The sequence below is a fragment of the Melopsittacus undulatus genome, chromosome 7, assembly GCF_012275295.1.
Source record: "Melopsittacus undulatus isolate bMelUnd1 chromosome 7, bMelUnd1.mat.Z, whole genome shotgun sequence".
NCBI classification, from domain to species: Eukaryota; Metazoa; Chordata; class Aves; order Psittaciformes; family Psittaculidae; genus Melopsittacus; species Melopsittacus undulatus.
In genome coordinates this window covers 40,200,657-40,216,280 of record NC_047533.1, presented here as the reverse complement: position 1 = coordinate 40,216,280, position 15,624 = coordinate 40,200,657, and the positions used below count along the sequence as shown (strand labels likewise).

Below are 15,624 nucleotides of genomic sequence, written 5' to 3'. Positions count from 1 at the left end.
GTGATGCGTGGATAGTCTCCATAACTAGTTAAAGTTGTAAAGTAGGTATGCTTTTATTCAGCACTGAGGTGCATGGGGATAGCTCCTCCACAGTATGCACACCTCAGGGTTGTTTTCCCTTTATTCTCTTAAGGTACACATATGCATTAGGTTAGTTGATATGCCTATACATATTTATTATCTATCCCTGCTTCTTATTATAATGAGCTAGAAGATCCTTTGTGCCTGCGCAGTGCGCCCCCTCCCCCCGGACCATGGGCGAAGGTCTCAGGATGAAGTAAATGAGTCTTCCTCTTGTGGGCAGGGGTCTTCAAGATGAAGTAAGCAGTCTTCCTCACAGTGTACTTTTCACCTTTAACACAGTTGGACGCCCCAGTAATCACACAATTAGCTGAAGCCAGCTATATCTGAATTACTTTTGATCAACTAGCGAGGATTTAAGACAGCACGACCTTCCTGCAAAATTGCGGGATTGGCAAACAAGGAGTATCCCAAGCTTGCAGATGTCTGGGAGGCTCTGTGCCTAAAGTAACAAACTAACTGGTAAGCTGAAGGATGGTGTGAAGTAATTCATGTTTATTGGAGTCACTAAGTCCTGTTATCTCAACACAGACTTACAACACAGACATTGTTCTTTAAAGCTAAGTATACTTTCGAAGGTCAGTGTGAAACAATTAGTGGGGCCACCAATTTCCACAGACTCACAAGATAACTCTGTTTTTCTGGCACTAGCTTTCCTTATATCAAGCCCCTTGTGCATTAATTGGACCCCCCCTCCTGTGCTACCCCCCTGTACATTGGCTAAATCCCCCTGTATCAAAAGGACTCTGCAAAAAGCTTGTTGTGGCCATTCAATAAATAAAAGGCATTTAAGAAAGATGGGGAGAGCCTTTTTATCAAAGCCTGTAGTGACATGACAAGAGTCAATGGTTTACAACTGAAAGAGGGGAGATTTAGATTGGACATAAGGAAGAAACTGTTTATGAGGGTTCTGAGACACTGGAATAGGTTTCCTAGTAGTGGAAGATGTGGATGCTCCGTTATCAGAAGCGTTCAAGGTCTGATGGGTGTCTGAAAAACCTTATCTAATGAAGTATGTGCCTGCCCACAACTATGAAGTTAAGATAAGGTGATATTTAAAGGTCCCTTCCAACCAACACCCTTGGATGAGTTTGTACGTCTATGCCAATGCTCAGCATTAACAAAACCCCAAGCTTAAATTACACTGCGATTTTGCAGCTGTAGTCACAGGTAGCTAACACCAGCCGTACCTCAGCACTATGGAGTTACCTGGCTCTAGCTCTGCGCACTCACCCATCTCTCAACCATCACCACCGCCGTGTTCGCGCCGCGCTTCCACAGAGCGAGGCCCGAGGTCGCCTCAAAGCGCTCGGGACACGCACTCCGCGCAGTGACTGTCACAACATGGCGGCAGCGGCGCCAGGGCCCGGCACATGGCCCTCCCACGCCGAGCAGAGGGCGGGCCCCAGTACTCTCCACCCCGCCCGGGGCAGCGGTCACACGCGGACAACCCCGCCCCGCGCCACGCCCCCACGGTGCCTCACGGACCCGGCTGTTCTCACTGGACAGCAGCGGTGTCAATCTCGCCTTTCCCCCAATCGCCACTGCGCCTCTGCTCGCCCCTGGCCCCGCGGCTGGGTTTCACTTCCCGGAAAGTTGGCGGTTAGAAGCGGCGGTTGGAGTTGGACGCTGGAGGGGTATTCGGGTCCCTCTCCGGGGCTTACCGCCGCCACGCTGGAGGCGGCGGGACGGAGCGACGAACCGGGGGCAGCCTGCGAGCCGGGCTCGGTGCAGCGGGGCGAGTCGAGACCGCCCAGTCGGGCCGCCTGCGAGCCCCGGCAGCAGGAGTGGCGGCCCCGTTCTCGGCCGCCCACCTACTTGTTGCAGATGGAGGCCAGCCTGACGTGCGCTGTGTGCCTGTCTCTCTTCGAGGAGCCGGTGACGCTGCCCCTTTGCTCGCACAACTTCTGCCGGGACTGCGTGCTGGAGTGCCTGGCTTCAGCCGAGGCCCCCCGCCTGCAGCAGCAGCGGGGTCAGGGGCAGTCCCGCCACTCTCGGGTGGGTTCGGGTACTGGCGGCGACGTGGCCGGCGCCCGGGTGTCGTGCCCGCTGTGCAGGAAGCTGTGCCCGCTGCCCCGGGGCGGTGCCGCCGCGCTGCCTGTCAACACCACCCTGGCGGAGCTGGTCAGGCTCTACCGATCCAGCACGGCAGGGACCGCCAAGGCCGAAGAGGCGGAGCAGGGGCCGGGGTCTCCACTCTCCCTGCAGGCTCTCGGGGGAACCTGCCAGAAGCATTCGGGACGGCTGGTGCAGCTCTACTGCCGGATGTGCCGCCAGGCGGGGTGCGGGCTGTGCGTCTCTAAGGAGCACCAAGGCATCTTCCACTCCGTCAACCTCATAGATGCTGTGTACCAGGAAGAGAAAGTAAGCGCGGCGCTTCCTCTCCGCGCCAGTTCTCTGGCCTGGGAGGTTGGGCTCTCCTATAGAGTATCCTTCCTTGCCCGAGGTTGCTTTTACTCAGAAATGCAGGGGAAAACGCTGTGTAGTGGGCAGGCGGGAGGCAGTGAGGGATTGTGCCTCTTTGAACCAGGTGGTCGGATTTGCTTGTGGAGTCCCGAGGTGTGCAGTCACATCTCATCCACCACATACAGGGGACCAGGTGATTTTACAGTGCCAACAGATCTGAACCCAACTTAAAAAGCATCTGAAAAGTGGGGGGGGGGGGGGGGAGGAGAATGAAGGAGGGAGTGTCTTGTTTTAATATATAGACCTGCATTCTTTGCTGATAAAGCACACTGATGCTGAGAGTTTATTGCATGTCCAGATCCAGTTTTTCCAAGTTCAAAACAAAAGCCCCACCCACCGATACTTTGTTTATAGGCTGTCTAAGCTGGTTTAGGTAATTTGGGTCACAGATAATTACATATTTAGAAACAGATGGGTTAGGTAAGTAATAATAAATGTAGAACCAAAATGCACTCCTGTATGAATGAATGAAGAAAGCAACTGCCTTGCCTAATGTTTGGTTGGCTGATTGTAGTGACAAGTGGTTGTGCTTTTTGCCAAAATTGCGTAGAATGAGCTTTTCGTGCCCTATGCAAATGAGGTGCAGGGTTGTGAGGCATGCATCGGTTCTGCTATGCTGTAATGGAAGCTGCTGTAATGGAAGCTGCTGCATGAAGAGTATAGGCATAAAGGTTTAAGTACACTACTGACTATTCTTTAAGCCAGGAGCTGCTTTTGCACTGATTTCTTTCCCTCCTGTCCTATCATCAGTTACACTTAACTCTGGAAACCCAGGGAAAATAGTCTTTGCACTGGGCTTCTTACCTAAACCTTTATGACACTGTAGTGAGGTAAAGGAAGAAAACACAGTGATAATGTTAGTTCAAAACCAAACAATAACTGGGTTATGCACAGCTTTCTGTTTTATCAGCTTGAAGCATAAAAACCTGTGAATATCATGTAGTTGCTTGTCAAACTGGAGTAACAGTGTTAAAACTTGCATTGGGATAGATGCATGTATGAGGGGAGAAGTGGAGAACAAAGGCTGAGGAAACCAATGTTTTAACTATAAAAGTAACCCTGTAGCAAGTCTAGCAATATTTATTGTAGGTGAGCATTACTTGGAGAGAGAAATAGCCAAAGGAAGTTTGTGTACTGAACAAGGAAAGCACTAAATGCTATTAAGAGATCTTTTGAATCACAGGCTTTCTTTAATGTGTTGTACAGAGCATGCCATAATAAGATTGTAGATAACCACTGAGATGTATTTGCTTTATGGAGCAGATAAAACAACAATAAGTGTTTCAATTGTCTTGCAGTTAACCTTCTTCAGCAGTCTGAAAAAAATGAGAACGATAAATGAGAAGCTGACGAATGAAATCTCAAATCAACTGAATGATATGGATGTGAGTTACAGATGCTGGATATTACATATATGTGTGTGTCTTTGTGTCTTTTCTCATGGTAGGTTAATCACAACATGGAGCATACTGGTGCTTCTTTGTGGCATAAATGCGCTCTGAGTTTCCTCAGGGAAGTAACTCCTAGTGACTCCTCCCTCCTGACTATGGAAGTATCTAAAGACATTATTACTGTGTTTTCATCTGGTTTTATGTTCTGATGCTTGTAGATGACACTGAACAAAGATGCTGACATGATTGCACTGGAATTTGGAGAAATCTTCAAGACTTTGGAAATGAAGAAACAGCAATTGCTAGAAGATGTTGAAAATCAAAGAAGTAAAAAAGAAAAGGAATTTGCAATTTGGAAGAAAATGAAGGAAGCTCACAAGAAGACCATTGAAAATTTTCTGAAGGATTGTGAAGAGCTTGTCCATGAGTGTGATCCTCAGCGTTTCCTAGAGGTGATGGCCTTTTTCTTATTCTTTAGTATCAGTTGCATAATGAACCTAAAATATAGCCTCCTGTATTGTAGGTTATGATTATGAAAATTACTCGATCAGGGAAAACAAATTCAGCAAATGAAAAATACAGACTAAAATTATTTAACACTTAATATTTTTTATAATGAGTTTCAGTAGGCTCTTCACTGAAAACTACTTACATTGACTGTAAAGCTGCTGCTGTAACACTTGCTATATTGTATTAGCAGCTGTGAAAGTTTAATGCAGGTAGGGAGTAATTTTCTAGTACTGCCTTCAAAATTCTCCCATTTATTTGCTTTTTAATATTTATTTTCAAGTGTTTTGCTTATTAAGCACTTCTGTTGCATCTTTCAACTTTAAGACACTAAAAATACTGTTTGGGGAAAGATTGGTGGCAGATCTGGTAACTTGTCAGTGTTGTACAGCAGGGTATCATGTTGGGATACCCAAACTAAGGCAATTATAGTGATTCTACAACCTGTGAACTTTGCACAGATGTTTGCAGTGGAGATAACTCGGCCTGTTTAATGCCAGCTTTGGTACGTCTGACATACACTGTATTACATAGCATACACGCTTCTGTATAAGTGACCCTGAAAGTCTCCCTCATAATGTTCAAGGGAACTGCAGAAAAAAAACATGCAATCTGATTTTGAGATGAATGCTAGAGGAACCCAAGACACAAGCTTTATCTTCACTGTTACCTAAGCTAGCAGACATCTTTTCGTAACATTGTATCCAACACTGGCTGAAGTTGTACAGAGTTTAAGCAGATGGTAGATATGGAGCAAAATACTTTAATAGCTACTGAATTTTATGTTCAGTTTCAAGGCTTGTGCGTTCCTAAGAAACCACAGCATATTCTTTCCTGCAGTGAATCTTTTTGCTGCTTTCAGATAAATGAGAAGCTAAGAAAGTACTTAGTTTTCCCAAGTTTCTGGTAACAACTTACAGAGGAAAAATTTGCTTTTACCCAAAGTAAAAGCGACTTCCACTTTTGGAAGGAATATTCTGACTCCAATGAGTAGTATACTTTAAATTCACTACCTTCTGCCTGCCCCCCATAACAGCACACAACTCAATGAGGTGGGGTTTTGTTATTTAAGTACAGTGAGATCACCAGGATTTTAGGGGGAAGCAGTCTATAATCCACTCAGTTTTCTATGTTTTATTGCCCATTCTTTGGGAAGCGTCATTTGACTGCAATGCAGTGCACTTCATACTGCCCTTATCTGGCTGATTTCAAATTAAAGACAGCTTTTTTTTTAAATCTTGGTGTAACAGCACAGTGAGAGCAGGTAGCAGATGCTTCCCTCACCAAGAAATACAAAGTAGTCTTTCATTTGAAAGTTTACAAATACCTGAGTATCCAAAATGAGTAAGAACCATATGGGTCATGACTCATTATCTGAACACCTTCATTTGGCTCTGAAGTAGTGCTTTTTGTCTTTAACACAAAATATTACAAAGTATATCATTGACCCAGACACACTTTTATTTTTACATTTGGATGCTCTCTTTTTTGACTCTTAAATGTTAACAGGTTTATTTCCTATAGTTCCGTGAAATAAAAATATGAGTTTAGACTCTGAAGTATTTTGATAAAACAATAATCTTTTGAGAGCTTGAGGAAAATTAATTTGTATCTTACAAATTCTCATTTTATTTATAGGTGGCCTGTGGCTTGAATGCAAGGTATATATATTTTTTCATGCTTTGTTAGTTTTAACATTAATAACTAAGAAAATAGTTACTTTGGATATGGTCAGATATAGTGACTTGAAATGAAAGTAATATTTAGTAATTAAGACATTAGAATGATTTCAGATTTTTGGATGCTCCGTATTGCAAAGTTTAGGAAATGTGTCAAGAATTTTAGTGATATGCTATCTAGGATTAGAGATACACTTTTGAACTGCATCCTGCAGAAAACCGAGTCTAGGAATTCTTTATACACAGTGACTGAATATTTTTTAGATATCTTATTTAAACTCAGGAACACTGAAGCATCCCTGCAGATTTAACCAAAATCCTTGAGTTTAAGAGCATGTATGGAGATCCTGCAGTGTATTCATTTTCATCTGCAGTGCAAATACCCTTTATATTCCTAAAGATTCTAGAGTTTAAGAAAGAATACTGGAAAAGGAGTTCTTTAAAATATGTCATGATTCAGACTAGCATTAGCAATGCCTTCTGAAGAAAGAGCATAATTTAGATTCGGGTATAGCATGCTAAGAAAAACAGGTGGAGGGAATGTTAATCTGTACTTAGCTTCAGGCACTACATCTTGCAACTTTGATTGCGTATGAAACCTAATTCAAGTGAATTGTCAGTAAGTTTTAAGAAAAAAGATCTAGGAAACTGGACACTTTATTGAAGACTTTCTGATTTCTTCTCGCCCTTTGTGGTTTCTTTTCAAACTATTTCTTCTATTAGACAGGTGTAATTTAGTTGTTGGCATGTGAACCTTAAGAAAACTGTTTAAGTTCTGTGTTGGTTTTTCTTTCTTTTCCAGAATGAAAACTCAGCTTGATCTGATGAACATAGCATCCAGCTACGAAAAAACACCAGAGTGTACTCAAAAGAAGATGGATATCACACCTGTGGTTAATAAAATCTTGGCTTTGAAGTTAATGCCTGTTAACGAAGGCACTGATAAAGGTAGGGAAGAAGGACCTAATACAGGACAAGATTTGGGAAGTCATCATAGCAGCCTTCCAGTATCTGAAGGGGGCCTATAAGGATGCTGAAGAGGCACTCTTCATTAAGGACTGTAGTGATAGGACAAGAGGTTAACAGGTTTGAACATAAACAAGGGAAGTTCAGATTGGATATAAAGTTCTTTACTGTAAGGGTGGTGAGGCTCTGGAATGGGTTGCCCAAGGAAGTTGTGAATGCTCAGTCCCTGGCAGTGTTCAAGGCCAGGTTGGACAGAGCATTGGGTGATATGGTTTAGTGTGAGGTGTCCCTGCCTGTGGCAGAGGGGTTGGAACTAGATGATCTTAAGGTCCATTCCCACCCTAACTATTCTGTGATAGGAAGCTGCAACTTGTGGAGCCAATTGCTAATAAACCATCTGCATAGCAAAACCATGGAAGTCATTAAAAAGCATCTGAGCAAATTAGTGGATGATGAATTAATCAAGGGCTTTTAAATATATTTTATGAATGTGCTTTATTTAGAAAGTCCCTAAGTTACATTTTTGGAACCTGGGGGAAGTATCATACTTATCCTATATAACCAGCATTGCCTCTATAAGGATCATGTTGCTGAACTGATGGATGTCTGTTGTAGTATAATTTGATGTTAACTATGTTCTGATTAAATGCTTTTACCTCATAGGAGGGAACAATAGGTTTTGTATCAGAGCACACATCTCTAGGCATTTAGAATGCCTTATACAGGCCTCTGGCTTTATATCAAAAGTTTGACAAGTACTGAGGTCTCACTTCATGCAATGTACTTTTAGTACTTCTTAATTGGAATCTGTGTTTTAGATGCACAGGAACCTTTCCGTATTTTCTACACTTAATATGCTCTCCATCACTCTTTTTTTTCTTTGTACTAGATCTGCCTTCTGGGGGAAATGAGGACTCAACAAAAAAGAGTCTGTTTAAAAATAACATAAAGCAATGGCCGGACCAGAAGAACACACCCAACATGTTTCTTGTAAGTTATTGACTATGGGGCTACAAGACTGTACTAATTCGTCAGAACCTTGGGCAATATCATCTAGGGTGAGGTGTCCCTAGCCATGGCAAGGGGGTTGGAACTAGGTCATCTTAAAGTCCTTTCCAACTCAAGCCGTTCTATGCTTCTATGAATTCTAATGTCTGCTGCAAAACATTTTTCAGCCTGTAGCAGGACAGAAGGAAGCACTGGCAGATGGCAGCAGGATTTGTACTCACCTAATGTCGGTATCGGAAATGTCCACGTCTCAAAACATGAGCCATGAGGTACAATTGAACATCTATTATAAATATGGCCAAGTTGCTATTTGTTACGACACAACTTATATATGTTTGTCTAGCCATTCTCTGTAGAAAGAGGTCATCTGCCTGTGTTCTATTTTCTGAAGGTAATAGAATTCATTCTTCTATGAGTACCTAAATTCCTACTAATTTGAAACGAAACTGAATGCAGTTTCTTTTGGTTTCGTTTCCAATGATCTGGTTGTACAACTGCATTTTTTTCACTTAGCAGTTCCGTGTGGGTGGCTGAGTGACTTTTTGTCTGTACAGAGCGATTCTAGTTACAGTTGGTAAAGCTTGGCTGGCAGTGCATCACATGATGCATGTTCCAAGAACACCAGTGGCAGGTGATTAAATGGGGAAGTTGCTTTAGTCCTTTAAAGACAGAATTATTTTTCTGTTGCATTTCTTTTCTGTGCTCCTTGAGAATGCCAGTTATATACTTATTGTATCTAGGGGGAAGAAAACCCACAGACCCCCACCCAAAAAAACTCCATCACAAAACTACCAGAAAACTGCCAAACACCACAAACCCAAAACACCACCTACATTTGTTTCAGGTGGTTATTTTTCATGACAATTTGAGAATGTGCCACTTAATGTCTAAGGTGGTATTTTTTAGCTATTTTTTGTTTTGTTGGTGACTAAATACGGTTTTCTGTAGTCTCCTGTTTCAAAACTACTTTCATCATGGTTCCATGTGCATCTTGTTCAGTCGTTTTAAAAGAAGGTTTTCCCATTGTGACTCATGCTCTGTTGCCTTCCAGCAGCAATGGAAACATACCTCATAGGTGCTATAGAAATATGAAAACTTTTCTTCAGTCTTCTGTGAGTTTTACAATGCCTGAATCCACAAATGCCATTTTTTATTTAATGGGATTCTTTGCTGTGATTGTAGGAGTTACGTTACAAATTCTATATGGAACATCAGAAGCTCACCAGTGAGGTCAAGAAACAAACTCTATCTGGAAATAAAAAGTATAAATTTGGAAGCACTGGGGCTTTGAAGGCTAGGTCCTCAGGAACTCCTTTTGCATCTTCACCTACCAAAGCAAACAACCCAGATAAAGTGAAAACTGGAATCCTGCAAAGAGCAGATGGCTTTGAGAAAAGCTTTTCTGGAGCCACTCATCACAGCATCCCATCCACAAATACGAATTCTGAAACAAGTGGTGACTTAAAATCATTTCTTGAGAGAAGTTCCCAGGAAACAGCCACTCCAGCCTTAGAAAACTCGACAGACTTGGGACCTAAAGAAAAATTGCCCATGCAGGAATCAGCGGTTAGTGTTTCCAATGAAATGGACACAAATTCTAGCACTTCATTTGGCTTAAACCCAGCAGCATCAGCAGCTGCTACTGTTTCAAAGTCAGAATGTCTAGATGTTTCTACAGAGGGACCTTCTACTTCACCTTTTACTTTTGGTGCATGTAGCAACTCAGTACCCACATATACTAAAGATGCAGGTACATTTTCCTTTAATATCAAAGACACAAAATATGTTTTCTCTCAGTTTTACCCTGGAAAATGTGATCATGCAGATAAAACCAACCACCAGGATGAACGCAGATTTAGAAAGCATGGTCCTGTAGCCAGACCCACAGTTTCTGACGCTTCATCTGGTCCTGATTTAGACTCAGCAGAAAGCAAGAAGCCAGGTTTTTCATTTCCCTTTGGCAATTCAGTAAAAGGTGGTTCTGCAGGATCGGGAGTCAGCAATTCGTTTAAGGTTTTACCACTACCCCCATTTTTTAGCCAATCTGAGAAGCCATCTGACAAAAATACATCATCTCACGTGAGAGAAATAACACTTTCTGCAAAGGAAACTGCAGGATATGGAACACAGAAACCATCTGTCTCAGGGGAACAAAAAGCCAAAACCTCAGAATCTGCCACAACTGTAACTTGTAATACTTCAGAGACTAAGACTGCAGCTGGGGTGAATGTCACCCAGTCTCCCATCCTCCCTGCTAATTTTGTATTTTCATTCAAAAATACCTGTTTCTCATCGCCCTCACCAGCGTTTTCATTTGGAAATACTGCCAGAAATACCTCTGGCTCACTGACTTCCTCTGTGTTTCTGCCTGGAAATGGTATTGAAGAAGAGAAGAGGAATCCTGACAAAACACCTCTGAATGCAGGGAAGCCTGTATCTCCAGAATGTGTGGAGCCTGCTTGTAGACAGAGTCAATCAAATTGTGAAGGTTCACTCTTTCCTATGAACTCATCTAAGAAGACTGAAAGTGCAGGAACACTTCCTGATGGTAGTAATTCTTGTAGTCAGCCTTTGTCTTCAGCTATCCTTCCTGATAGATATGAGAACGCATCTTCCACTCAACTCCCTACAGCAACAAAACCAGAAACAAAGGTAAAAGAGGAAGAAAGTGAAAGTGTTGCTGGAAACAGCTGTTGCTGTCCTAGAAGGGAAGATGAGCCTGAGTCTGTACCATGTCAGAATGCAGCTTGTTCTGGTCTTGGTGCATGCGATGATCCATCTTCAGGAGGTTCTGTGTTCATGGTAAAAAAGATAGGAGGACTGCCAAGTGACAGCGATTCTGACACAGAACAGCTAAGTAAAGACCAAAGCTTCATCTACCTTTGACTGGCAAAATGTGCGTTTGTATTTCAGTGCGCAGGCTGGAAGGTATTTTCTCCCAAAGAGACTGGCTAGAATGAGCACTAGCTTTTCCAGGACATTCTCTGAAAAAACAGTTGAACCTGTGTCAGAACAGAAAAGTTTTGGATTAAATATGAAAGTGGAAAAGGAAAAAAAAAAAGTAATTTTTAAGGAAAAACCAAACAAAACCCAATAACTCCTATTCAGGAGTTCTCTTCCCAGCTGCCATTGTCATGACAGAGGTTATGTTGGCTAAAGATCAACTCACTACATACAAAAATCTGTGCTATAACTAAGCAATTAGAAGTATGTACAAATAAATACTGTATTCTTGTATGTTCATATCCTGCAGCGCATCTCAGTGCACAGAGTGGATTTGACTCATGTAATGAGACATTAGTAGTACTTAATTTTTTTTAATCTGTTGGTATTCAGAGTGGTCATCCACCTTCTTGTCTATAAGACATTCAAATACTACTCTGGAGTCCCAGTTATTGATTTTTCTACATATAGCATTCTTTCTTACCCTACTGGAATGTTTCACAAACAATACATTTAGGTTCATGATACCAACATTGCCATATGTATGAGAAATATGAGCACATGCTGAGTGTGTAGGGACAGAGGCCAAGGATATGAGGATGAAGGCTAGGCAAGCGAAAGATGGTAGCAGCAATGAGGCACCAGAAAATTTCAGAACCACTGGGGTTAGAGAGCCCGCCACAGACTACAATTAAAATGCAGAGACTATTATTTACCTTTAATTGGCTGGCACTATTTGTGGAATAAATCTTTCACAAGAAAGCTCACTAAAACGAAATTTGAAGGTTCGTGATAGCGCAAGTCCAGCAAATCCTATGGGTTTACCTTCTTGATACAAGTAGCCCTATTGAATTTAAAAGCAAAACACAACTTAGTTGTGAAGGGTGACCTTCGATATGACAGAAATATAGAATGGTGGCATTCAAAAGAATAGCCCTTCAACCTAGTGCATGGGTACCTATTGAGAACATGCAATTTCCAATGAAAGGCAAAAATTGGTCCTTCCTAAAAAACAAGTCACCAATTTGTCCCACTGCCAGTACTCCTCAGCTGGAAGTCAAATGGAGTCATACATAAAAATTTTCCAAAATGGTATCCATCAAAAGTTAAAGTATTATTATGGAGAGATACACCAGTAATTTACAGTCTTCTCTAAATTTTTGTTACAGATGTAATTTCTTTCAACATTATGGAAATCGTGTCATCCTTAGTATGCTTTAAACCCTTGCCGTTTCACATGCATGCATCTTTATATACAAGAGAAACACACAGCTCTTACTTGCCTAATCAATCTATAACTATATAAACCACACCACAATACTTTTCCTGTTGAGTTTATTTCATAAGTAGCTCAGAATTAACCTCAAATATAAAGCACTCTAATTTTATCCATTTTCTTAAATTTCTAAAAAGAAATGGCCTATTGCTATGAAATATAAAGTATATGGGTCTTCAAATAAAAGCATACTAACAGAAATAAGAATCTGTAGATTTAAGAGCTCTCCTTTATGAAAATGAGTCAAAACCAACCTCTTTGATCAGAAACTGCAAGGAAAACATAAAATAGATTTTTAGTATTTGATCGTATCTTTCTTTTCTGAATGACATCAGCGAGTGCTTCAACACTGACAATGCCTGGTCAAACAAACATAAGAAGATAATTTAGAAATCCAAGGAAATGCAGATACTGTAACAAGCAAAGAAATACAATATCCAGCTTTTATCTTTGCTTCAATACTTGGTTTTCAGGGTAAAAATGCTGGGTGGGGTTATGGGGTTGTAGTTTTATGCAAATTGAATGCTTAACTCCTGGAAATGCTTGTGAAAAAAGTCCATCTTCTGTGAAACGTGTGCTCATTTTCTACATTTATGCTAAGGTTTGTGAAGTTAATTATGTGGAATTCATATAGAGATCTAAAAGACAAGGATTTAAGTATCATTAAACTAAACCCAGGAAGTTTTTAAATTAGTCCTTACACTTTAATATCACTTTAATATTTTAACACAGAAGTTTACCAGTTTACTTTGTTATCTTAAGACCTATGTCTGTATTTATTCAGTAAGTCCCTGAAAATAGATGTCTAAAGTGGATATAAAAAACCAAATCGTCTGGAGGCACGAGTTCCTTAATAATTACAAGAGGAGATCTCTGACCAATTTGTAATCATGGTCATGGGTTGCCTACTTATATCACTGCATTAAAAGACAAGAATAAGAATTTTTTGTTTCCAAACAGTTAGTAATAAGTGAGTTAGATTTAAGCAAGTGAGCAACACATCGAATTTTCTCATTGCTTCAATTGAGATAGCATTTCATAGCTCCCCCTTTCCCTATGGAAGTGTATGCTCACACTTTTTCCTCACATAAAACTGAAATTTTAAGTATTGGAAGGCTTCCTGAATCTCCAAGTTACCGCAACTGTTGCGCAGAACAACAGTTACTGTCAGGAAAGTATTTTTACTAAAATAAATACCTACCTGACAGTAGCATTCTGATGTTATGATGATAATATCTGTTGCAAAGAATAAATGCATAAAAATGGACAACACAATACTGTGGAAAAAAGATGGCACAGATACTAGAAGCAGTATAGCAGACTATGCAACTTCATTTGGAGGCAGATTGCTTACTTCTGAAGTATATAACTTTCTGCTCATGTTAAGGAGACATTTCATTAAATTACTAGTAAGAAAAAAAAACAACATTAAACCTTTGCTTGGCATCTTCTTTGTCATCAGCCTTCGCAGCCAACAGCATCAGTCTCAATATTAAGGAAATAGTCAGAGGAAGCTGGCCTTTCAACTCAGGTATGTTGGATTTGATAAGTCAACTTTAGGCATTGGGATATCATAGAAGAACACATTTCCAATCATATCCCCGTCTTCCAGCACGTCCTGACATCTAAGAATAAAATAATTAATAAATATAACAATATTATTAATTTTAAAATAAAATATAGCTACATTTCCCTGCTCCTGCAGGGGGGTTGGACTAGATCTTTTGAGGTCCCTTACAACCCTTGGGATTCTGTGATTCTGTGATTGTGTGATTGTGCGATTGTGCAGGCTGATACCATCTATACAGTCTTAAAGCATTTATGCAGAATTATTAAAATAATGTGCATAAAATATGCTGTACCTCAAATACAGCTGGTTTAGACAAATGTGGTGGTTTACTTCTTAAAATATTTGACCTAAATAGAAGACCTAAACACTGGTCTGGATACTTACATTCTCTCACATATCTTTTCAATATTCATATTTCTCCAAGGTAAGTTTTAACTTTGTACCTACACACCAGTTTTGTTTTTAAGTTACATTTAGCTCTGAATTATTTCTGGGTAGATTTGTGGCAAAGGGTAGTCCCAGTATGAATAAAGAGCAGAGAATATGAAAAAGAAGTACAGAGGAGCTTCCTAAGGAAGTAGTCCCTTGCCTGGATCAATAGTTGTTGGACAGGTCCATTGTGGAGACTTGCCCTTGTACGAGATGATGTTACAGAGCTGAAGTTATATAATTTATGTACAGAAGGGAGGTCTGGCTACTGCACAGACCCACTCACACTGACTCAGAGCTACCTGCCATCAGCCACCTGAACCATAGGCAAACTAACAATACTTCATGAAAATGCAGGATTGCAAAGTAGTACAAGAGCAGGAATTGAGAACTAACTGAAGAGGTTAGAGACTCTCAACCCACCCAGTAACTTGTGGCATGACTGGAGACATTCTGCTTTATTGCATTTGCAACCTCATCTACATGCTGCTGTGCTCATTGTGTGGAGTGCCACTTCCCAGATGGAAAGAACTCAAATGTACTTAATTAATCCAGTCAACAATCTTTCCTTCCCTCATTAAAGCCCCACTGCATGTTCTTATAGTGTATTTTTCACGCATTTGTAAAACTCTGGCTAGAGCAAAACAGCTTTTGTCTTTCTGGCTCCCACAACTGAAAGCTGAACCTATTTCTTTAATCCACTGGGCAACTGTAATACTTTAATTGTTGAAATAGGTCTTCAGACTACATCCATTATTTGTGGGCTGGCATTTCTGAAACATTAGTTAAATCACCAAAATGAACATCTGCAGCTCAGAACACACCCAGCAGCATGTGTAGAAGATGTTTTTTCTGAATTTGTGTGTGATGGCAGCTACATTTGTACTGTTCCTGTAGTAAAACGTAGGTGTTCTATTTCCATACCTGTCTGTAATTTAGGGCATCTAAAAAGACAGAATCTTCAGCAAAGACAACAGATTTACATGGCATGTTGATTCCTAGAGCAAGCGATGAAGTAGCTGTGACTACCTGTAAGATATCAAACATGAGCATTTATATTAGAAATGGCAATATCCATTTAAATAGAAAACAAAACTACCTGTGTTAGCCAAGTTATATCAACAGGAATTCTACTATTATTTTTTATATAGGTAAACATTAATCTGACAAATTTAACATAGTGATGAACATACATGAATTTGACTCTTTAGTATAGTTCATACAGCTATTCTAAATGCATATCAAACTTTTGTATCCTGAAAGTTTATACCACATCTTTCATGGAATACAAATTGAGATATTGAAACT

At 40.7% G+C, this 15,624-nt stretch overlaps 1 protein-coding gene across 2 annotated transcripts; it reads left to right on the top strand.

Annotated features, from left to right (window-relative positions):
• Window positions 1-1,655: 1,655 nt before the first annotated feature.
• Window positions 1,656-13,007, top strand: LOC101876823 (uncharacterized). 2 transcript variants are annotated; one of them, XM_031045789.2, is made up of 8 exons: window positions 1,656-2,445; window positions 3,846-3,932; window positions 4,157-4,390; window positions 6,084-6,106; window positions 6,927-7,072; window positions 7,980-8,080; window positions 8,266-8,367; window positions 9,281-13,007. In XM_031045789.2, exons 1-8 carry the CDS (start codon window positions 1,909-1,911, stop codon window positions 10,982-10,984), a joined length of 2,934 nt encoding a protein of 977 aa, XP_030901649.1. In that variant the 5' UTR covers window positions 1,656-1,908; the 3' UTR covers window positions 10,985-13,007. The 2 variants fall into 2 exon arrangements, with proteins under 2 accessions (XP_030901649.1, XP_030901650.1); XM_031045790.2 differs by lacking the exon at window positions 8,266-8,367.
• Window positions 13,008-15,624: the final 2,617 nt, after the last annotated feature.

Excerpts from the sequence above, each read along its gene's own strand:
- LOC101876823 (XM_031045789.2), top strand. The coding sequence starts at position 1,909 with ATGGAGGCCAGCCTGACGTGCGCTGTGTGCCTGTCTCTCTTCGAGGAG. Across the intron at positions 3,933-4,156 it reads ATCAACTGAATGATATGGAT|ATGACACTGAACAAAGATGC; the intron begins GTGAGTTACAGA and ends TGATGCTTGTAG. Across the intron at positions 4,391-6,083 it reads ATCCTCAGCGTTTCCTAGAG|GTGGCCTGTGGCTTGAATGC; the intron begins GTGATGGCCTTT and ends TTTTATTTATAG.